We start from the raw sequence: 24,391 nt of genomic DNA on the forward strand, positions 1-24,391 counted from the left end.
AAACTGTACTTCCTCGTTCAGTCAAATATTGTACCCTTACCATTGGTCGGTTACAGTACTACGTCACTATATAGCAACCAATAGACAGTCATGTTCGCACATTTCCTGTTACTGTTGTTTTCGTCTCCATCTTTATTTCACACACGTGGGAATGGTCTGAGCTCACAGAGAAAAAATTTAGACGTGCTCAGCTAAGACATTTTTTAGCGCATTACTTTGATAAGACGAGAGGGCTGGAACAATGCCAGCTTTTGCAATGTGTGTAAGCGACCAGGTACCGAAATATCGTGGCCCAACATGTCTCATCAGATAGTGGAGTTAATGTTATCCTGTGACTACCGACTCTATGACTGCATTTAGCTAGTGATCCCGAAGTTCACAAGTGTAACATGTGCTTGTGTTTGTAGAGAGTGAATGAGAAATGTGGGCAACACCAGGGTCAGACGTTCGATTCTCAGGGATCATAATTAACTAACCAAACAAACGTTTCCTGTGCTGTAGATCGCTTTCAAGAAAAGTGACAGCTAAATTAATACATTTGTATCAGCTCCTAAAGTAGATGGCACATAAGGTCAAGAGAATTGATCATATAAGAGACCTATCACATGTTTGTATCCTCATGATTATGTAGACATTTCTGACGTTATATTTTCTATTCTTGACTTTGCAGTTGTTCCATGAATTGCTTTAAGACGCACAAAGGTGAGTACACATGGGTTTTGTGCTTGGGCCAGGGATCTGCACTAGATGTCATCAGCAGGCGAAGAGGCTGCTGTGTGTGTTCATACACAACACACTCATGGACTTGTCATTTCGCTTTTTTTACGCAGAATAGCTGTGGAGGCGCCGAGGGGGCCTGGAACTCAAGGGCCCCCATCATCTGGTTCAGAATCAGTCAGATACTGCTGGTAAGCTATTGAAGACCTTTACTTCATGAATATAATATTTAATTACATTTTCAACCCACATTCTGTTACATCTGGAAGCTTTCCATTTCATTTTAGCTAGAAGAGCCGGGACACCGAACGATCCTTCTGGATGGGAGATACAAGAGCGATATGGGTTCCTGTAGACATACTTAATGAAACTTTGTAATGGAAATATTAACATATTTTTCCCAACATAGTTTAGTGGCCAATTGAGTGTGTGTTAACTGCTTTGAATGAGAGCCCACTACTGTGAGCCCACTACTGTGATATATATATATATATATAAAGGGTAAGGGTGAGGTACTTAGCAGAAGCTTTTATCCAAAGCGACTTACAGACAACCTGCAGCGTTTGGGAAAATATATTGCTTTCACTATGGCTCTGAATGCATTAACTGTATGTCTTTTTAAAATCACAGTAGGGAAGAGGGCTTGAAATTCTTTCCCTGGGTGGTTTGCACTCGTGCTGCTATACTGCAGTTCACAGCCTCACGTGATCAGTCAACTACATTTTATTTATTGTTTCTAGTCAATATCCTAATTACACAGCTGAAATGTCTCAGGAAATGGAGGGTGGTAACTCCCAGCAAAATGAATCTCCATGATGGTCAGTAGCGGCGAAGAAACGCTGCTTCAAGTTCCATGACATCAGTTGATAGACAGATAGTCCGTTAACAAAAGTTGTTTCATCTTGTGAGGGAAGCAAGCTGTTACCTTTTTAATGAAATATTAATGATTATCCATGTAATACAAGTGAAAAGTGACAAAGGTCTTAATTAATTAATCTTAATTAATGAAAAATAACATTAACCATTTGTTTTTTGAATTATCTGTGAGCACCCGAAGGTCATAGGTCTTTTAGCATTAGCATGGTGTTTGCTAATCTGATGTGACTTCTGAGTAGGACTGTGGCGTCTGAAGTTAATTGTGAATATTTCACAAGCTCAGGCTTGGGTATTTCTGCTTGATGACAAGCTCAGATGAACTTACAATTGTGACAGATGAATATTAAATACCTGGCCCACAGTGTCATATCCCTAGTGCTTATCCTGCCATGCAAGTGTCTTACATCATTGTGTGTTTAGCTCAGATGATGTAGAAGAATGAGTCTTGTTTCTCTTTGGGACAGGTGAGTCAGAAGACCTTAAAGACTTGCTACGGAACCCTCACCTCAGACAAGTCTTGGCCGCCGTGGATACAGCAGGGAACAAGATGGACATTATGAAGACGGCTATGCAGGAGCCATTGTTTATGGAGTTTGCAGACCAGTGCTTGAAAATCGTAGAACCCACTGACTCAGAGGATGTCTGATCGAACAAAACTAAACATTGATCCTCTCAAGGATTTTCTTGAGAGAACTTTTTTACAAGAACTAAATGGCAACCATGCCAAATACACCAATTGGCCCTGTAGGTTGACCTGACAGAATTTACTTTTCAATATGACTGTGACAGTGTTGTGAACTTGTTTTAAAAATAGAATGAGGAAGTTGGATAGCTTTCAAGTATGTCAGTTATTCTGTGGAGCTCTGGAATGACAAGGACTACTGGATATGAAAGCATAAACTGGTCTTTCCAGTAGCAATGATGGCAAGAATTGTTCATGAGCTAGGCCCACAGTCAGGTAAAGTATCTAAATATAATGGACACAAACAATAGTATATTAGTGAGTATATCAGTGTAATAACAATTCATACATCTGTGCTTTTGGACACAGCTGGTTGTGTCAGGTGTTTGGCTGTTTTCTGGTTTTGTGTGCTTCCTCCCAATGTTAGACATCGTATATGTGTTACAACAGGTGCTCCATCCTCTGTTTCATTGTGTTGAGACTGCTCTGAACACATACACGCTGGTAAAGTGTGACTGCGTTGGTAAGATGTAGGAGCAGTGTTGCTGATGAAGAGAAGAGGTCATGTATTCCTCCTAGGAAAATGCTCATTTGCACTAGCATCAGTCATGAAGTGTCTTCAAGCTGCCATTGAAGCACTGAGAAATTGCATTTGTGTTATTTCAACACTTTCTTTAATTTCATCTCATGGATTTGTTTTTGACCTTGTGTAAATTGTTGTTTTCATCAAATAATTAAAGGTTTAAGGCAGTGCAACTGCAGTTCAGTTACCATTAGGTTTATTTTTCTTGTGAAAGTAGACCTAGTCCAAAGAGCTCATTTTACAATATGAGCCCTAATTTCTCACCTATATGCAGTCAATGTGCTCATGTGGGCCAAAGTTGAAGTCTGAAATATTCCATTACGCTAATGACTACATACTATTGGACTTTTAATATATATATGTATATATTATGTACAAAGATTTTAAAAGTTCTAAAACAAAAGTAAATTGTATGAATTGAACTCCCCACTGAGAATCGTACAACTACTGTCCAATGTCGTAGCCATCTGAACCATGATATTTACCAAACTGGCATTCATCAACACACCATGAAGCCACTGCTCTGGTCTGGTCCAAGGATCTAGTCCAGTGATCTGGTTCAACAGCAAGTGAAGTTTTAAGGCAATCCTTAAAAAATATGTTTGTTTGCTGTAACATCCAAATCTAAAAAAATTGGGTAGGTAAGTAAATGTTATGGAAGCCCTGAACTGCATTTAATAATAAAAAAAAACCTCATGAGCTTTTACCCCCCCACCCCAAGACATTTAAGTTTTTTTTTGAAGATATCTTTTTATTTCAATATATTAAGTCATTATTTCAAGAAAGTAGAATAGAAGAATATCCTACCCCAAGGTCCAGTCGAGAGTTAAGGTTGCTAACACTCGGTTAAATGGCTTCATGATAGAATTAAGATACCAACGCCATTGTTGATTAATTAAATCCTATACTTCAGCTGATGTTTGCATATGTTCATTCAAGCTACAATTTCTTTTGCTGTATTTACCGCATAACCTCTGGTAAAAAAAAAAACAATCTTGCTGGTTTTGAAAATGGTGCATGCTGTCTTCCACTCACCTCTTGTTTAATCAATGAGCGTCAACCATCACAGCAAGACCCACCCAGCCGTTACAGAGCCACACAGGAGTAAAATATTACTTAGAAAGATTGTACTTGGAGGCAATAGAAAGTTACAGTCGGCAAGTCAACAGATCAAACAATGTGAAATAAAAAATATATATTGGTCGGGCCCAATTTGACTGAGTCGGTCGGGTTACGACAAACCAAAATAATTTTGCGGATGATCTAACTCTTACAAAATACTTCAGTGTTTAACGTTTGTAACAAAACTCATGTTGTGTTGTATAACTAGTGGAACAACGTAGCAGAAAAACATGACAGACCAATGAAGCCCCACCGAGGAGTTTTAGGGTCCCACTGAAGTAAAATATTACTTAGAAACATTGTACTTCGATGCAATATAAAGTTACAGTTGGCATGTCAGCAGATCAAACAATGTGAAATAAAATTATAATTAGGTCGGGCCCAATTTCGCTGAGTCGGTCGGGTTACGACAAACCCATATCATTTAAAAATACTTGAGTGTTTATAGTAGTTTGTAACAAAACTCATGTGTTGTATGACTAGTGGATCAACCTGGCAGAGAAACATGACAGACGAATGAAGCATGAAGTAAACAATTACTTTTTATTGATAAGGTCTCAGAAGAGTCTCGAGTAAGGGTAAGAATCGTCCTTCAATACTGATTTGGTACATCTTGACATCCATAATGAGGCTCTTCACAGTGGATAGAATCCATGTCTACGGTTTTGGGATCTAGAACAGCAACATTTTCTCTGCATTTAGAAAGGAAACTAAAACAAATAAAACCCAAAATAAATAAAAACATCAAACTTGGGATTGATATTGTAGCTCAGGGAGATTGGTGTGTCACAAAATTCTAGAGTAGTAATACCAGCTATAGGTTTGCACATAACAAGCCACTTCCCATTAGAAATATAAAACTTGATATTATGAACATTACTCTACTGTGCTGCAGAAAGGTAAGTCTATACACTGTACATACAGATCTATTTCGAAAAAACAAGTTTCACAGTTTTAAACTTTATTTAAAGTATAAACCATTTTAAAACACTTTACATAAATTACTTTTTGTCTGTGACTATAATTTGCTTATGAGCAAATCAAACTTAATATAAAAACTTAATGAACATTTCTTACATATATTACAAATTAAAATAAACTCATCCACCGATAATCAGGATTTGCAATAAAAGTGGTGACTTTTGTGATTGTCATAGAGTACTAAGAATAATAATAAATAAATAAATAAAAAATAAAATAAATAGCTTCTGGCAATTGTTTTTTCTATCTGGATAAATTGCTAGAGTATGTGTGTGTTTTTTTTTTTTCAAGTTCTCTGTACAGAAGTGCTCTGGTGAAAGGCTCACGATTCTACCGCGACGAACAAACTATCGCTTATAGAGTACACCCTGAACTTCAGTGCTAGCTGACACAATGTTAACAGTTTTTTCTCCCTATTTAAAAATTAACAAATGTTTGACATTATGTACTGCAAATATAGCCATCATTTTTTTATTATTATTATAATTTCTTTCTAAAAAGTTCTTTCACTGTTTTGCTCGTCTATTTTTTTTAAATATTTTTTTAAGTTTTATTCTTAAAAAAAAAAAGGTTTCTTCTTGGTGGGCCGCAGCAGTTGACAGTTCTGTTGTTGTGAAAGTCAGGCCTGAGTCTGATGTTCCATCTGGTCAGTTTCTTTTAGTTGTTGTTGCTGATAACGTTGTTGTTCGTTTGCAGATCTGTCCATACGGACTGGTTTCTAGAGCAGTTCCGGAGTTTTCCTTTGACCTGTGGGAGCCAAGGTCGTGTTGACATTCACCACAGTCACCAACATCCTCTTGGTAACCCAAAAAATATGGGCCGAAAATATCAATTCTTTTTTAAAAAGGGGATTCTTCATTTTAAGCAACAGCTGTGTCTGTTTTTTTTCTTACCAACGTTCAACAGTGCTATTTCAAGTCCATTTTGTTGAAAAAGAACCAAAAAAACCCAAAACAAAAAAAACAAGAGTCTTTTTAAGATTCCATCTCAACTTTTTTTGCCAGTGGCAGTAATTATAATTGTTCGTTAAGAGTTCTTCTTCTTAAAAGTCCCTGCAGCGTTCAGAGTGCTACCCCATTAGTTTGTTTATTCTCCGTGGGAGAGGCGGGGTGAGTACATAGTGAGGACAGGAGAGAAAAGAAAAGGAGAGAGTGGAATGCGGAGAGAGAAAGAGAGCGGCGAAGAGACAGAGGAGAGAGAATGAGAGAGAGAGAGAGAGCAGGGGAGGATAAAAAGCTAGAAATTGCTAAACGTAAAGGAGTATTTTCAAGTCTGCTGGTCTGTTACCTCTTCCCCATCTCATTCTGTCTCAGGAACTGGATATTGGTGCTACTGTCTGCCAGCTCTGGGTACTGCTCCACGGGCAACACGTAGTACCCGTCGTAACCCTGCACTTTGCCCGCGGGTGACAGCAGCTGCTGCTTCTCACCCTCTGTCCATAGCCGGCTGCCCTCCTTCTCATCCCGTGCCCGCTGCTGCTCCCTTGCCCACGCCCCCACCAGCGCCCTCTGCCGCGCCAGCTCCAGCAAGCGGGCGCGCTCCTCGTCCACTACGTCGGTGGCCAGGCCGTAGCGGACGCTGAGCGAGAGCGAGGGCACGCGGAACTCCACGGTGACGCCGCGTCGCGAGCGTCCGCTCACGGTGACGTTGATGCCGCTCTCCAGTGCCTTGCGCCCGTTGGTCAGGCCCAGTGCCAGCAGGTCGCTGTCGGCCGAGCCCACCTTGACGAAGTAGTGACAGTCGCGCCCGTCTGCGTGTAGTGCGTGCCATCCAGGTAGATGGCGTTGTTGAGCACGAGCGCCACCTTCCGGCTGTCCTCGCTCGCCATGCCAGAGGTACCCGCCACCACGTGACCCTCCTTCACTGCCAGCATCATGCCGCGGCCAATGATAGGCGTGCTGGTGCCGAACCAGTGGCCTGGACGGTCACGTCTGCCCCGACGCTCCTTGTTCAGCAGCTTGCCCTCCAGAGCCATGAAAGCCTGGTTATGTCTCTCTGCAGCCTGCTGCACCCCTGTGATCAGCTGTGGAAGAAAAGGCAAGGGAAGAATATAGCAGGTTTAATGGTAGTTACTTATTAGTTAATTCATTATTACTCCATTCATGTGATTTATAATGAGCAGAATAATAATATTACTGAAACCCACCTGTCCATTCTCGGCATCCTGGCTGGTCAGTAATTCATACGGTGGATCCACAAAGTACTGAGTATGTTTGGGGAAGCCAGCAATGATGTTACTGAGCTGGAAACCAAACATTATCAACCAGCTCTTTACATCTGTGGAGCAGAGGAAAATAATATTGATAAGGTACAGGTGACATGGTTGCAAATGTACAGTGTACGTGAGAGTTCAGTCACAATGCAAAATAACTTCAAATCATAAAGAGGATATAGAAAAGTTCAGCTAAAAGGCCATTTAAAACATTACCTGTAACATAGTTCTTGACGTCCAGCATGTCACTGAGGGGGTTGTTGTTCTTGAACATGTAGAGGTTGAATGGTGCCAGCTCCTTGCCAATCTTCCGCCAGAGGCCGTAGTCTGGTGAGGTCCAGCGGGCTGCGAGCACGTCATAGTCTCGCTGTGTGAAGTGCACCAGCTTGGTCAGTGCGTCATAGAGGCCACCATGGAAGCCCACCACCAACTGGAACTCAGGATTGGAGTCGAGGTACACCTCGCCATAGGCCGTGTACTGCACTTGCTTAATCATCTGGCCATTGCTGCTGAAGACCGCCAGGGGTGTGCCGGTGTTGTCGGAGGCGATGTAGTACTCTTCACCGCTGCTCACTTCCATGGCGAACAGGTGGCCCTGCAGGTCGTAGTAGAGCGAGGAGATCTCCGAACTGGAGTGGTTGAAGACGTGCGTGACCCGCACTGGGTGGGTAGGTCGGCGTAGAAGAACTGCAGATGCTGGCCAAGGCTGTTCTTGGAGGACACGCGGCGGCCCAGCCCGTCGTAGCGGTACTGAACACTCCATCCTCCGGTCCCTCGGCTGTAGGCCCTCGCTAGCTGGCCCTTGGAGTTGTACTCAAAGATGTCCGATCCTCGCTGGCTGAGGAAACCGTCCTCGTCTAGCCGGTACTGAACGTCGCCTAGCCGCGTGATGCGGTCGCGTAGGTCGTAGCGGAGTGGCGTGAGGCGGTTACTGTTGCCAGGGTTGAGCAGGTGAAGGTTGCCGTTGAGGTCGTAGCTGTACCGCCAGGTGGACCAGTCATTCACCTTGACGCCGCTGAGCTGCCCGTCGCCGTCGTACTCGTAGCGGTACTGTGTGGTGTTGGCGTAGGGCCCGATCTTAAGCTCGCGTTTCACCACGCGGCCCATGCTGTCGTACTGCACCGTCATCCAGTACATGAGCGAGCGGAAGATCTCGTACTGCACCTCTTTAATACGGCCGTGCGTGTCGAAGTGCTTGCTCAACGTCATCACCGCCGTGGTGATGATCTGGTTGATGTCGTAGTAGATGACGCCGAACTTGCCAAAGTGCTCGATCTTGCCGGAGATCTCGTCGTATCGGTACAGGTCGACGGGCAGCGGCGTCTCGCTGATCACAGGCTTCATGCTGGCGATGCGGAAGCTGTTGTCATGGTACGTGTAGTCGAAGCGCGCATTCACCATCCCTTCCTCGGAGAACCGGTAGATCTGCTTGTCCACCAGCGGTCCCATCTTGCGGTAGCGGATGGTGCAAGAGAAACCGCCGCTCTGCAGGTTGACCATCTTAAGCACGCCGGTCGTCTCGTCATAGCCGAAGGTGACCGCTGTGTTGTCGTAGAGCACCTCCGCCAGTTTGGCCAGCTTGCCGTACTTGTAGAGCACCCGTCGGCCCGTGCCCAGGAAGTGGATGGCCTGGGGCCGCCCGTCCTCGCTGAAGTCGTGGATGACGGATGCGTTGCTCTCTGGCGGGTTGTAAGTGTTGCGGATGTAGCCGATGGAGACATGGGTGAACATGGTGTGGCGGGCCACGCTGGGCATGGTGACGGCCGTCACGCGACCCGTCGTGTCGAACTCGAAGATGTACTGCCTCTGGCTCTGCAGCAGCAGCACCATAGACTGCATAGGAGAGATGGATGAAACAACGTCAGCATTTTGGTGAGTCATCATCAACATCATCAGCAGCTGAAGCTAAGGTTAAGCTTTGTTTTTTTTTCCCAGCCAGACATAATTTGGACAATCAGTGCTGACATTAATTACTATAATATTTCCCCAAGCGGCAGATGCAGAGGTCGTTCTTGTTTTTAATGATTGTCTGCACTGAATAACGCATCTGTAGTGTTATTTGTGCTATTACTCGGAGTAAGCTGAATATCCTCCCCACCACAATTAGTTTTGATTTATTGCGACAGGCTGGTAGGCGCAAACTGCTCTTGACAAACAATGTTTATCTCCTAATTGTTTGTCACAGCAGTCAGCAAATAGCCTGTGCTGTTCCCTTTTTAATTACCACCCTGGTGGAGCACTGCATTCATAATCCAAGCAAAACAAAGCCCCACCCTGTGTACTTAAAGACCCCCAGGGCTTCTGTTTTTCTCTCAGCCCCGTAAGATGCCATTACCCAAGGTAGAGTCCGCAATTCTGGTGAAAGGTTGTTGATATTTGGGCTTAACAGCCAATCAAATCACACCCCTCCCTTCCGTGCTCCTGACACAATGTGCTGATTGGCTGGAATTGATTGTTTGTTTCCCATTTAAAGAGCCAGGAGTGTGTAGGATCACCATAATTGTTTTGGTGTACACACCGAACGGGCAGCTAGAGTACCGTGAGGAGTAATTTGCTGAATTTCGGCAAAAACCGTATCAAATTAGAATCGACTAGGACTTCCACCTTTAAAACCCTACCGTACAAACCCTCCATCCAGACCCAGAGAGGCCTTCCTCACCTTGTCCAGGTAGCTGTAGCTCCACACCTTCCCGTCCACGAAGGAGCGGGAGAGGATGCGCCCCTGGGGGTCGTACTCCGTCCGCTCGCTCATGCTGCCGCGCTGGAGCCCCACCAGCTGGCCGGTGGTGGAGTAGGAGACGTTGACCACCGCCAGGCTGCTGCTGGGCTGCCAGATGGCCGGCCGGCCCTGGGCGTCGTAGGTGATGCGCAGGGTGAACTTGCGGTGGTCGTCGTAGATCTTCTCCGTGCGTGTGTTCCGGTCAAAGTCAATGGAGAGCAGGTTGCGGCCATGAGCCTGTGTAGCGAGAGGAAGACAGAGAAGAAAGAGATGAGAGGGAGAGAGGAGAGAGAGAGGGAGGGAGGGAGAGAGGGAGGGGAGAGATAGATAGAGAGAGAGGGATGAGACTATATAGAGATAGGGGAGAGGAGAGTGAGAGAGAGAGAGAGAGAGAGAGAGGGAGAGAGGAGGGGAGAGTAGAGAGGGGACGGAAGACAGAGAAGAGGGAGAGAGAGAGAGAGGAGGAGAGGAGAGAGGAGAGAGAGAGGGGAAAGAGAGGGGAGATAGAGAGAGAAGAGGGGGTTAAGGTCAAGCCGGAGAGTGCAGATGGAGATGTAGAGTGGAGGGTGTTGAATTTGATGAACCTCTTTGATAAGGGCCGATGCAAGGCATACAGTAGACATAGACCAGTTTAAATGGAATGGTCAGTCTGGGTCAGCGAGTCCTCAGGTATTTAAGCCTGTTCATGTTCAGAATGTGTGTCAATTAGCTTCGGTATTTACAATATTTACGGTATTACAATATTTAGCAGCATTTATATATAACACTATATAATAGTTATATATTTAATGAAACACATAAACATAATTTACGGCTTCCAAACGATGGAACCGCATATTGATGTTCTCCTGGCCTGATTTGTTGTTGCATGGTGGTTCTTGTGTGAGCATATAAATGCTCATATAGGGGACTGATGGAACTGCAAAATAGCTATTCTACTGTTGTTCTGTATCATTTGTATCTTTAACATATATTGATGTTTCCTGCTCTGATTGGCTGTTGCATGGTGGTTATTGTGTGAGCATATAAATGCTCATATAGGGGACTGATGGAACTGGAAATATTGCTATTCTGTTGTTGTAAGACATTAACTCCATATGTTGTATCTGCAACTCATTTTGGATGTGTACTGTACAAGTGGCTCCCCCCCCCCAGATAGGCTCCTTCCTGCTAAGACACTTTGTGCCATAGTATCACCCCCTCCCCCCATAGGTGAGCCCCTCACCCCACTGTCTCCCCCTTCCTCTCACCTAAAGGGTGTGGTCATCCTCTCTGCTATTGTATTCTACCTGACTGAAATGTATAAATGCCTACACATTCTGCTATCAGGTAGGCCTTGCTCTGAGCACCAAGCTGAGAGGGGGTCTCCACGCTGAAAATAAACTCCAGAAACCTGACTTCAACTCTCCGGTCCCTTCTTCAAACTTAAGCGTGCTTATCGATTCCGTCACAAACTAAATTTAAAAGATAACATTTAAGACACATAGCCAACAGAGCATGTCAGTTAGGCTACTGTTCCTACACTCTGTTTGCGCCACGACCGATCTCTGTGTGGACTCACCCTCAGTTTCCTGCCGAAGACGGTGACTTTTCCCTTGGTGAGCTCTTTGCGCAGGCGCCACTCGATGGAGTTGAGGCCGTTGTCGGTGGGCAGGGTGATGTTCCGCCGCCCGATGGTGGGGCTCACCGACCCGGCCAGGATGTGCGGCTCCGTGTGGTAGCTGATGCCCATCCCGTTGGCGTACATCACCCTCATGGTGCCGTTGGTGCACAGCTGGTAGGTGTTCCTCACTTGGTCTGAAGAAAGGAATTATGGGTAGGGGTGTGGGGGTAGGTGGATGAAAGAGATGAAAGCTTTTAAATTCAAAGGCAGTTAACAAAGTTCAACTTTTAATCCTTGTTTACAAAAAGAGACAGAGAAAATGACACCGCCTAATACAGTGTAACCTTTACATCAAGACACCATCTCACAATCACTGTACTTAAAGCACCACCCCGTGCGCACGCGATCGATTTATCTCTGTTTGCTCCTGCATTGTTTTATAAAATGGTTATCAGATCCCACAGTCTGTGTCTGAGAGCGGGGCTTTAACAGAATAATGATCCACAACATAGATTTGTTATGAGAGCCCTGAGGCACATCGTTGAGCTTCCAACTTGGCAGACAGATGCAGTGCTTTTCAGAGGTGTGTATTAGGATGGCGTGGGTCTTCATCCTCTACTCTCACCGCGCCTCGTAACAGGAGTGTGAGAGTGTATGAGGGACAGAGAGAGAGAGAGAGAGAGAGAGAGAGAGAGAGAGAGAGAGAGAGAGAGATGAGGGCTGTTGTGTGTTGCTGAGTCAAAGGGTGAGTGGGTATGAGGCATAAAAAGAGAGGGGTGCTGTGTGTGTGAGAGAGAGAGAGACAGACAGAGGAAGAGATAGAAATATAAAGACAGAAAGAGAGCCCAAGCTGTTTTGTAAAGTAACTACCTGACTCTGGAGACAGAATGACACATACACACACACACACACACACACACACACACACACACACACACACACACACACACACACACACACACACACACACACGTCCTGGACGAGGGGTTTCTAAATGACTCAGCTTGTGCTAGCCAAATAGCTTTCCCACTTTACGGCCCCCTGGGCTCATCTATCTATAAATCTTAAAACCTGTTTCTTTTTTTTTCTGCCTCTCATTTTTGCCTCCCCCCTCTGGCTCCTGGGATGTGTAGTTTTACTGAAGGCTGAATTTATTTCCTCTGTAGCCTACCACTGGGGGGTCATCAAACTGGATGTGTGTGTGTGTGTGTGTGTGTGTGTGTGTGTGTGTGTGTGTGTGTGTGTGTGGGTGGAGTGGGGTGGCAATCAGTCTTCCTCCCTCTCTCTCTCTGTACTAAACAGGTAAACTATGCTGAGGGACTGAGCAGAAAAGCACACAGGCCAGGAGGGTGCACACAACGGCAGGTAATGAGTTTTTGCTCTGATGGCATTCATCACAGGAACACAGAGACAGACAGACAGAAAGAGAGAGATGGAGGGAGAGAGGGAGAGAGGGAGAGAGTGAATGAGACTCAAGGGGACAAAAGAGACAGAAAATGTGTTTGGGCTTCACATAGTCACACACACACACACACACACACACACACACACACACACACACACACACACACACACACACACACACACTCAGGGGAGGTGAAAGTGATACAGTGTCAGCAGCTTTTCCTCAGTATGTTCCGGAACCATTGTGCGTTTGTGTGTATGTGTTTGAGTGGGTGTGTGTGTGTGTGTGTGTGTGTGTGTGTGTGTGTGTGTGTGTGTGCGTGCATGCGCGTGTGTCTGTGTTTGAGTGTGTTTGTGTGTGTGTGTGTGTGTGTGTGTGTGTGTGTGCATGCGCGTGTGTCTGTGTTTGAGTGTGTTTGTGTGTGTGTGTGAGAGAGTGTGTGTGTGTGTGCACATTCCTGAATGAGCCTGAAAGGCTTCGGCTGCCGCTGTCATCACAATAACTTGCAGCATGGTCTGCAGAAACCTCTAAATAACTCCCACATCAAAGCGCTGTTTGGCATTTCACATACGGCTCTTTCAAGCAATTCACCACCAATCCTCCACAGCACAACCTAATGAGGACTCTTAACAAGATCTTAGACATAAAGGGCTTCAAATTATTTGGGATAATCCATAATTAATGATAATCTCTTCGAGAGAAGTATTGACGAAAGAGAACGCTTATTCCGTGAATGGTTGAGCTTGTAGAGGCCGTGTCACAGATTTGTGATTGTGAAGCTGTGTAATTGTGGGGGAATCATAAATAGACAGCGTGTTGTTGCCCTGAGAAAGAGAGCGTCTTCCTGGAGAAGGCTGCACACTCTTTTAATATGCAATGCCATCCTTTCATTGTATGGCAGAACTAGTGCATCACATCTAAAGACAGATTAAATCAATACATTTTGACAAAGGATTACGAGGTAAATAATAACAAATATATAAGCTTTCAGTGAGTATTCATGATTTATTCCCTTTCCCTTGAAATTATATATTATATATGTGCATGTACATCCCCTTGTCAGTGTAAAATTAATATCAACTGGTTCAGTCCCAACTGATGGCCTATAAAAAGGTGTCTTGTAACTAAGGTGTCACACAAGAAACATCTCATGATGGGTAAAAGGAAAGCTCTCTCAAGACCTTCGCAACCTTAATGTTGCAAAACATACTGATGGCATTGGTAACGGACGCATTTCTTAATTTCTAAATGTTCCAGTTAGCACTGTTGGGGCTATAATCCGGAAGTGGAAAGAACATCATTTCACCATAAACTAAGTAATGCCCTGAACCGCCATGGCCTGTATGCCCGCTCACCACGCATGACTCCGTTGGTGAATTGGAAAAATTGTGACGTGTTTTACCCGCTGTATGTGTATGAGAATCTATCCACCTCTTTTTTTTTTTACTATAGTCTAGAATCTATATATGCATCCTACATTAAAGCTGTAGATCAATTTATAAAATCTGCCGGGAGATTTCCAGCTGTGCAAATGTAAATCCTATTGTGATGATTGGATGACTGGAAAGTAACTATTTTCTTTATCAAAACTAGTGAGGGAAGGTCAGGTTGCTGATAAGCTCACACCTCACACACTCACCTTGCACTACAGTGTAGGACGCCTCCACAGAGGACAGGTTGGTGATGACGGTGACGTCGTCGTCGCGGTTGGAGCTCTCGATGTCGATGTTGATGGAGCGCTCGATCTCGCGGTGCAGACTGGTGACCATCCCTGTCGGGTAGGTGACGTTGGTCAACCGGCCCTCGCTGTCGTACCTACGAGAGGAACAGGAGAGAAGAAACAGTGACCTCTGCTGTTGTGGAGCTGGTGGAGCATTTGGTAAAGTCGAATCCGATCCGCATTATACAGAGATCTTCAAACAGCTGATTTGACCCTGTTCTGGTGCAGGTCCGGTGGGGTCTGGGCCCGATTAGCAAAACATTTGTGTTTTCAATTAAGGTCTGGATCTGCTAAATGAGGCACAGTTTGACACTCCATGATCTCTAAAAAAATTAATTGAAAAAACTCTTGGAAGGTACTTTAAAAACAACAAAATCACCTCCTTCCTTGCCTAATTATGCTTCTGTGTGCTGCTAGCAACACACACAAACACACACACACACACACACACACACACACCCACACACAAGAGACACACACACAAGGGATAAGCTGAGCAGTCTGGCAACGCTGCAAGGCTCAGAATTGGAGCGAGAAAGCCAGCACTGCTGGGATCACATGACAGGCAGACATCTCCCAGGGAGTGTGTCTCCATATTGGCGTGACAGGGGAACGCAGCCTCTGAAGGCCTGTCTCTCTCTCCGTCTCCCTCCCTCTATCTCGCTCTCTAGGGAGTGATGGTGTGGTGTTGAGACACTGTCATTGATCTGTCACCAACTGAAAGTTCTCTCTCCATGAAAGCCGAGAGCTGGGAATAGCCCTTTCTGTGGTGCTTGCTGTGGCACCTGCTACACTTGAGTAAGGATGACGGAGAGCATGCAGTTATATAGACAGACACTAGAGGGCAGCAGCGCTACACAGATCCATTTCATCAGATCAGTACGATCACGTGTCAGAAAAATGCCAGATTTAGATTCCGTTGGCAACATACAGAGGTTTAGATGAGTCAAAACAACCACCGATAAATACATATAGGAAAGATCAAAGGAATGTAGATTTCATTTTCCGTGACTGCCTGGATGCTTTCCATGTCCTGATTTCACTCTTTTACTCTCTCTCTCCCTTCATCTATCTCTTTTAGTCTGCTCTACCTTTCCAGCGGTTCCCAAAGTGTGGGATAAACAACCACCTAGGCCTACTCTTCAGATAAAGCATGGCAGTGCTCTTGCAGCCTAGCAGCCTGTAACTTACCTATTAGATGGTGAGTTTATAGCCTACTTTGTAATATGATCAGGGCCTACTAGCCTAAACTATTAATACGACGGACACGTGCCTGACATGGACCGATCCAAAGAATGGAATGATACCTAGCCAATCAAACCAACAGCCAATAAAACATTATTTGATCTAGATTTGATCCATTTTAAACAAGAGCTCTGATCAAATGTATGTTTAACTGATTGAAGAAATCCCTTCAATTGTTGAAACGATATGCAACAGCTAATGGACATCTGTTTTGTTTTACGAAAGGTTAAACTGATTGATGAAATTAAATTGAAAATGTCAGCTGATGGGCATCTTTTAAAAATGATTTGATTAAAAACAGGTAATACGCTGTGAGCATCTTAACCTGTGCACCGTGGTGTTGGGTGGGCGGCTTGAAAGGGGGGGCTGCCATGAAAAGTTTGGGAACCACTGCTCTGCAATCTACATTCTCCCCTTCATCTTTCCCTCTTTTCTCCGTCTATGTCTGTGGTTTTGTATTTTGTCATTTGTGCTCAGAGTAGCAGCCAGGTGTGCTTCTGTTCCTGCCTGCTGACAGGTGGATGTGGGGGCGGCAGCTGAAAGACGAAGCACGACAGACCGGCGCACTTGATGGATTTGGTTCCAAGCTGACCTGAGGTCTGCTATCTGGGTCAGATTCAACCCACATGCTTTCTAAGCACCAGCAGTACAGTGGTGTGTAGTGAGTAAACCCTTACTCCCCGACACCTGAAGAGGCGTGCTGGCAACGCACAGACACACACACACACACACACACACACACACACACACACACACACACACACACACACACACACACACACAGATTCACAGAGACATCCGGCACTCACTCATAGAAGGTGGTCCAGCCCGTCTCGTCAGCCTTGATGGCCAGCAGGCCGGTGCTGCCGCTGTAGCCCAGCTGCACGATCTCCCGGTTCAGCGCCGACACCGAGCGCAGGCTGCCGGCCGGGTCCAGGCCCAGCGTCACCACCTGGTTCTCGGGCATCAGCACCAGCCGCAGCAGGCCCGCTGAGCCGCCCTGACCCGCGCCGTCCCGGCGCACGCGCAGCGTGTTGTTGGAGCTGTCGGTGAGCGCAGCCAGAAGGCCGTCGGCGCCGTAGCTGAAGTTGAAGAGCGGCTCGCCCGTCACCAGCGAGATGGTCTGCAGGTGGAGGCCCTCGTCGTTGAAGATGTAGAGCTCCTGCTCCTGGGGCGAGGCCACCTCGAAGCGGCCGACCGGGGTCGGCAACGGCCGATTGGGCCGCACGGCGCGGATGCGGATGTTGCTGAGGTCGGCCACGAAGAGCGTGCCGTCGGGCGCCACGGCCAGCGAGGCCGGCGAGTTGAGGCTGGCGTCGGGAGCGTAGCCCTCGTCGCCGGCGAAGCAGTTGCAGTTGACGTCGTTCTTGCAGTCGCACTCGGAGGTGGTGCCGGCCAGTAGCGAGATCTCGCCGCCCGTGCTCACCTGCCGCACGCGGTTGATGCGCTTCTCGTCCGTCTCGGCGATGTAGAGCACGCCGTCGTGCGAGATGGCGATGGCCGTGGCGCTCTCCAGGGCCGCGTGAATAGCCAGCTTGCTGAGGGAGTAGTCGATGCCCGGCACCTGGCAGTGCATGGGCCGCCCGGCGATGATGCTCACCTGGTGGTTCTCCGTGATGCGCAGGATGACGTTGTTCTCCAGCACGTACAGCGAGTTGTCCATGGGGTTCACAGCCAGGTCTGTGGGCCACTCCAGACGCACCTACAAAAGCCACAGCATATGTCAGAAATAGTTTTTATTTTTGCTAGGTTCAGTTATATTTATTCTATATTTGTAATAACCTAATGCAAAATACAACTATTTTGCGACATGGTATTATTAGGCATACTGACTCCCAGAACCCAAAGCACCATGTCCACCTATCTCATATATTCACCCACATCCACCCCACACACAGGATCACACAGAGAGTACAAATAAGCATGATGAAAATATGACAATCAAGTCAAATAAACTGCACATCTCAAATATTATCTCATCATATCAAATCGAATCAAATCAGCAGCTAATTTGTAAAACTAATGAGCTTCTCTCTCATAAGTAGTTAATTTCGTGTCGAGTGAAACAGCATTTATTCTCGCTGAGCATTTTGCAAACACACAAGTGAAGTGGCTCTCCGCGCTAACAGAGTCAGAGATCGGCGCCTGTTGTGGAAAGAGGCGGAGGACGATCGAGTGTCTGCGAAGGACTCTTCTAAAAACCCACACCATGAAGCCCTCTGCGCTACACAAATAGAATGTCACCCCCCGTGTCACAGTACTCCCCTGGGGTGTCTGTTGTCCCAGCATGCATTGCTGCGTGCTCACCTGGCTGACGTCCATGCTGGAGTCGCAGCTGAGGGGCCGGACGGCGGTGAGGTCGTTGGCACCCAGCAGGGTGGAGATGATGCCGTTCTGGTCGACCTTCCGGATCATGGTGGCGTCCACGAAGTACATGAGTCCATACTTATCCACCGCAATTCCTGATGGAAGATGAGTGTGTGTGTGTGTGTGTGTGAGGGAGAGAGAGAGAGAGAGACAGAGAAAGGAGTTGGTGAAGGTTAAGGTGTCGATCAGAACACAGATCGGCCGCTTCATCTCCGTATCTCGTCTGACAACGGCGGCGGCAGACGAGACGCTGACAAATAAACTCTTTGATACGGCGCAAATAAGCAGCCGTGGCAGAGCTTGGCGCCCGCCGTGTGCCGGCACTCACAGCGGTGCCTCATTATTCCCCCGCCGCAACACTGCTGGTGAATCATAATCGAACTCTTGAACTCCACTCGTGTCCTCATTTCTCTCTCTCTCTCTCTCTCTCTCTCTCTCTCTACCCTGCCATCTTTTCCTTTATCTTTTCCATTCATCTGTTTTTCTCGTCAGCTTCGCCCCCCCACCCCACCCCCCCACTCTCTCCCCTGTCTGCCCTCCAGTGCTAACTCGGTGTCATTCGTCTCGTTCTCGTTCTAAATGGTGGATTCTGTTATGTTGGTGGGTTAGGGAGGTGTGGGGGTGGGGGTGGGGGTGGTGGTGGGGTGGCCCAGAATAGCAAGGCTGGGGCGCTTGGGTACTGACACAGACAGACGGATGGGGGCGGAGGAGAGGAGGCGTGCAGCCTTTGAACACAGAGCCAGAGAGAGAGATGAGAGAGAGTTGATAGAGGAAAAGGGAGAAAGAAAGAGAGAGATGAGGAGAGTAGGTGAAGAGAAGGAGAGAGAGAGAGGGGGAAAGAAGGGCAGAAGAGAGAGAGAGATGAAGAGAACGGGAGAATGGGGGAGGGAGTGAGAGAGGGATTAAGGAGGACAGAGATGGAGAGGACAACTGTAGACAGGAAGAGACGAACAGAGGGTTGGACGGAGAAAAGAGAGAGGGAAGTGTGAGAAACAGAGAGTGAGAGAGAAGAGAAGAAAGGGAGATAGAGGGAAAAAAAGACATGGATTAAGTGAGCATGCAGAGAGGGTCCAACAGAGAAGAGAAAGACTGGAATGAAAAACAAGGGCAGAGAGACATGAGGGGGGCAGACCCACAGGACCGTCAGAGAGAGAGATGGAATGAGAGAGGGGAAGGAAGAAAGAATGAAAGGAAGAGACAGAGAAAGAAGGGCAAAAGGTTAGAGATGGCAGCTTAGCTGGATCTGTCTATGTTGTGCCTGAGTTCAGAAGCTCACAGGGAGTCTATAGCTCCAACCCTCCAAGCTCTCTATCTCTATCTGTCTCTGACTCTCTCTCTCTCTCTCTCTCTCTGCCTCTCTCTCTCTCTGTGTCTCTGACTCTCTCTCGCTATACATCTGTCTGACTCTCTCTCTCTCTCTCTCTCTCTGTGTCTCTGACTCTCTCTCTCTCTCTCTACATCTCTCTCTCTCTCTCTCTCTCTCTGTGTCTCTGACTATCTCTCTCTCTCTCTACATCTCTCTCTCTTTCTCTCTCTCTCTCTCTCTCTCTCTCGCTTCTCAATTCTGTACCCAAGATGGAAAAATGTGACAGCGTGACATTCTTGACAGTTCTGTGTCAGATCAAGAAGACACTGTTTTTTCCCCCCCAACTTTCAGCTTTGCTAGTGTGGGAAGAGCTTTAGCCAGAAAATATATACTGGAGGTTTATAGCTTCATCTTCCCCTCCAACTTAAACCCTTTTCTCATTTGGAGAGGAACAGCAACAGCTGACCCTGACCCTGAGAACATAATGATCCAGACAAAGGTTCCCTTTCACTGCTCGAAATCTATGATCCCTTTTTTTTCTTTGTGCGGTTAGACACACTATTGAGACGTTTTGCCCCGGTCCCTAAACTAACACAAATCAGCGTTCCAATTCCCTGCACTAATCAGCCCCTGTCTCCCCCCTGTCTCCCCCCTGTCTCCCCCCTTTCCACCTTGCCGTACCTTCTGAGGTTTGCAGCTGTCTTACTTACTGCATTTACTCACAGAAGGAGGAAAGCGCACAGAGACTCCAATTCCCAGCAGCAAACTGGAAAATTAATTAAAAGCTCTGGGTGAGGACGGTCCCTCTTCCTAACGCAGGATTGCGCTCGCAGATGCTCTTTATCCATGTAGGGTGTGACAAGGGGGTGGGTAAGAGAGGGAGGGGGGGGGGGGGGCAATGAGAAAAAGAGAAGTAGCACCTGAGGGGTGAGTGTGTGTGTGTGTGTGTGTGTGTGTGTGTGTGAGTGGGGGTGTGGGTGTGTGAGTGTGTGTGGGTGTGTGTGAGGGTGGGTGTGTGTGGGTATGTGTCTAACAGCCTCAAGTTCCAGTGTCAAAGTTGCCATAGGATTTATTATTATGCAGTTGGCTGGTTCAACTCAGTTGCTTAAAGCTAGCATGTTTTCTACGATTAATTATCTTCGATGTCTGTCGGCGTGTGTGTGTGTGTGTGTGTGTGTGTGTGTGTGTGTGTGTGTGTGTGTGTGTGCCTGCATGTGTAAAGTTAGTGCTCATATGGACTGCACTTATCAGTGATGGCAGTTTTGGTGGCATGAAGGAATCGTTCCTCTGAAGGTGTTCGTCAGTGAGTGGATCTGTGAAGGACCTCAGCGTGGCAACAATCCCATCCCCTAGAATAGAATAGAACGCCACCTACACACTGGAGCTGTTCTAGTTCCACCTCACTCTCTCTCCCTCGCTCAGTAGCCCTCACTTACATCGGCCTCTCATGTCGGATTCCTTTACTCCATACTGTTTCTAGCATGTTCTGTTTCTGTATTTGTCTCTGCCTTTATGCCATTGCTCTCTTTCTTTACCTAGTGGGCCCTTCTCCTAACCCCTCTCCTCCATTTTGTTTCAATTATATTTTGCTCTTAACCTCTCCTCTACCAACCTTACTCTATCAGTCCTCCACTCCACACTCCTTCTGTTTCTCCACATTCCTTTCTTCCACCTGTATTCACTAATTCAATACAGTTCAATTCAATTCCATCTCATTTGTGTTGCGCTTTGGCCAATGACCATTACGACAATCTGAGGCTGATCCCACCTCTTGATTAGGCCACAGAAGACTAGCGTGAGTGGAAACGTCTGAATGTTCCTAAACTGCTCCGCAGAAAAACTAAGATTGAATCCCCAATAAGGCCAAGATGACCATGGCTCCAACCCCCCACAGCTCCACAGTTCCCCCCAAATCTCGGCACACCACCCCCCTCCAGTCTTCCCCTCTACCGGTTCCTTTACCAATCAAGTTATCGTTCCCTCTGTTCCCTTCCCCTCTGGGTTCACCTTCGGTTCCTCTCTCTCTGGGTCTCACCTTTAGGGCTCATGAGTTCTCATGCGGTCTCACCTTTAGGGCTCATGAGTTCTCATGCGGTCTCACCTTTGGGGCTCATGAGTGTGGCCTCCACCGCTTTGCCCCCGTCTCCGCAGCGCTCGTCGAAGGGCAGACACTGCTCCCCGGTCCCCGCCACCACCTCCGCGTTCTCCGCCAGCAGACGCCCGCCGGTCAGGGAGCGCACGCGGTAGATCCGCCGCGAGTTGGTGTCCGAGATAAAGAGCGCACCGGACACCGGGTCCACGGCCAGGAAGTACTTATGGGTGGGGTTGTTACTGAGGGGGAGAGAGACGGCGATAATGAGTTTCTAGGCTCAATTAACAACACACATGTTGTAGCAGTAGCTGTAATTCAAATAACAACACAGTAAAATAGCCATATTCAAGTAATACAATATGTTCAATACAGACATCATGGTGCAATACACACACAAGAGTACAACATAAGCATCATAGAACGATACACATGTACACACACAAATACACAGGACAATATAATAGTACTCCAATGTAATAGTACAACTATGCGGTACAGGGCAACGCATTTGTTTTCAAACATCTACTGAAGCATTACAGATGTGAGGAATTGGGTGCTGAGAGTGTGCTTGAGCTCACCTGTGTCGAAAATCTTTGTTTCTTCACGGTTGGTTGCGTGCAGGGGAGAGAAAAAGCCGGATTAATCCCAAATGCATGTAAGCAAACCATTCATCATTCTCGAGTCAGCGACTCCACAGCTAATATGCCGTCAGCCTGGGCAGACCTGTGTGTGCTGTGTGTGTGGATTTGCCTTCTCCTCCTGTCTGTATTTGTGTGAGCAATGCAACATATCTTCATCTCCTTAAACAAATCCAGTGCCTCCTCCTTCAAGTGCTAGTCTGCTCGCTGTGGTTTTAATGCCTGATATCATCTTAAGAATGCACTCCACAGGATATTGCTCTTAAATCATGTTTTTTTTTATGTATTTCTTTTTAATTGTGGTGTTAATCTTATGATACGAGGCACTGATGATAAAACAGAATGGTATCAGATGATATCACATCTCATCATCTGATACGGTTATCACATCAAACTGTTCTGGGTGATATCACAGTGCATCATCAAATACAATTCTACCATATTAGAGTTTATATCTGATCTTGATCTATCGCACACGATAAATATCATGTAGTATGCAATCAAAGCAGTAAGTAATAACATGGAGTATCATCGATAGGGGGCATTACAGGGGCAGTGTTATCAATAAGGGGTAATACCGGGGGCATTACTGACCTGAGCTCCAGGATGCGTGTGGTGTTGAGGGACGGGTAGACCCGACGCACAAAGTTGAGGTCGCCCACGTAGAGGCTGCCGTCGATGCCCGCCGCCAGCGCCACGGGCGCCAGCAGCTTGTTGCCGTCGGCCAGGCCGTTACAGCTGGGGCAGGAGATGCTGCGGCGTCGTCCGTTACCCATGATGCTCGTGATCACAGGGGGCTGCTGGGAGATGAAGACGTTCTCGCCGCTCCCCTTGTGCAGGATGCCTGCATTACAGAGCGCGAGAGAAAGGGATCACAGACAAAGAGGAAGGAAAGAGGGAAAGAGGAAGACAGAGAGAGAGAGTGGAGAAAAGATAGTGAGGGGGTAATTGAAGGAGACAAACAGAAGAGAGGGAGAGAGAGAAAAAAAAGTGAATGAGTATACGAAAAAGCAATTCTCCGCCCAAGGCTTTTATGAGTTCCATTTATGAGGCTCTTTTGTTTGTGGAGCGGCAGACTCATTGTGGGGCCATTACTCTGCTATTGGTTTACTCCGAGGGTCTCAATGCCTCTTCTCCAGGGGTCAGCCCAGGTGAGCATGCTGTTCAAGCCAGGGCACCTGAGGTGAGATATAACGCTTTTACCCCACCTTCCCCCAAACACACACACACACACACACACACACAGCCAGACACACACAAACACTTACACACAAGCACAGCCGTCCATCCTTGTGGATTAAGTTATTGAATTGGTCAATCAATAAATAAATAAATCAATAAAAAGCAACATGCTTGAGTCCACATTCAGCAATCCATATGTTGCCTGTAGGCACACACACAAACACACACACACACACACACACACTCCCCCACACACACACACCCACACACATAAACACACAACCCTCCATCTTTGTGGAGGAAGTTATTGAATTGGTCAATAACTTGCCGATCAATCAATAAAGAGCAACACGCTTGAGTCAACACTCAACAATCCATATGTTGCATGATAATGTATTAAGTTGATTTGTAGGGCACACATGTTGTTAGGTTCTAGTTTAGAGTATGTTACAACATGCACATCCTATTTATATGTGTCTATGCATATAATATGTGTGCTTGTGTGTGTGTGTGTGTTTGTGTGTGTGTGTGCGTGTGTGTGTGTCTGTGTCTGTGTGTGTCTGTGTGTGAGGGTGTCCGTACCGCTGCGCAGGTTGAGTGTGTGGTGTTTGTCCAGAGACCAGCCGCCCAGGCTGGATGGCTCCAGCTCGTAACCTTGCAGCACAGCGGTTCTCTTCTCCCACAGAATCAGACTGGGACACGTCTCATACTCATACCCTACTGACACTGTGGGGAGAAAGAGAGGGAGAGAGAGAGAGAGAGAGAGAGAGAGAGAGAGAGAGAGATTTTTTTTTGATTTTGAACAAACTTTTATTATACAACAGTTAAAGGTACCACAAGCAAACAGTTCCCTTCACCACCCCCTACACACACCCACCCACAACAAAAGGAAAGAAAGAAAAACAAGCACAAAAACAAAACACAAGTCAGTTGTTCAAAAA

The 24,391-nt window shown here is 46.7% G+C and overlaps 1 protein-coding gene across 1 annotated transcript in view; it reads right to left on the reverse strand.

The window, feature by feature from the left end:
• Nucleotides 1-5,181: 5,181 nt before the first annotated feature.
• Nucleotides 5,182-24,391, reverse strand: part of LOC105903358 (teneurin-2-like) — a 60,529-nt gene continuing 41,319 nt past the window's right edge. Inside the window, 14 exon segments of the mRNA XM_031558035.2 lie at nt 5,182-6,714; nt 6,717-6,984; nt 7,108-7,238; nt 7,390-7,842; nt 7,845-9,006; nt 9,833-10,129; nt 11,454-11,689; nt 14,540-14,715; nt 16,675-17,567; nt 18,173-18,327; nt 21,640-21,869; nt 22,209-22,229; nt 22,863-23,112; nt 24,033-24,176. Of these exon segments, the coding sequence (XP_031413895.2) occupies nt 6,245-6,714; nt 6,717-6,984; nt 7,108-7,238; nt 7,390-7,842; nt 7,845-9,006; nt 9,833-10,129; nt 11,454-11,689; nt 14,540-14,715; nt 16,675-17,567; nt 18,173-18,327; nt 21,640-21,869; nt 22,209-22,229; nt 22,863-23,112; nt 24,033-24,176 (4,886 nt within the window). The 3' untranslated portion in view covers nt 5,182-6,244.

The sequence above is a fragment of the Clupea harengus genome, chromosome 20, assembly GCF_900700415.2.
Source record: "Clupea harengus chromosome 20, Ch_v2.0.2, whole genome shotgun sequence".
In the NCBI taxonomy this organism is placed as follows: Eukaryota; Metazoa; Chordata; class Actinopteri; order Clupeiformes; family Clupeidae; genus Clupea; species Clupea harengus.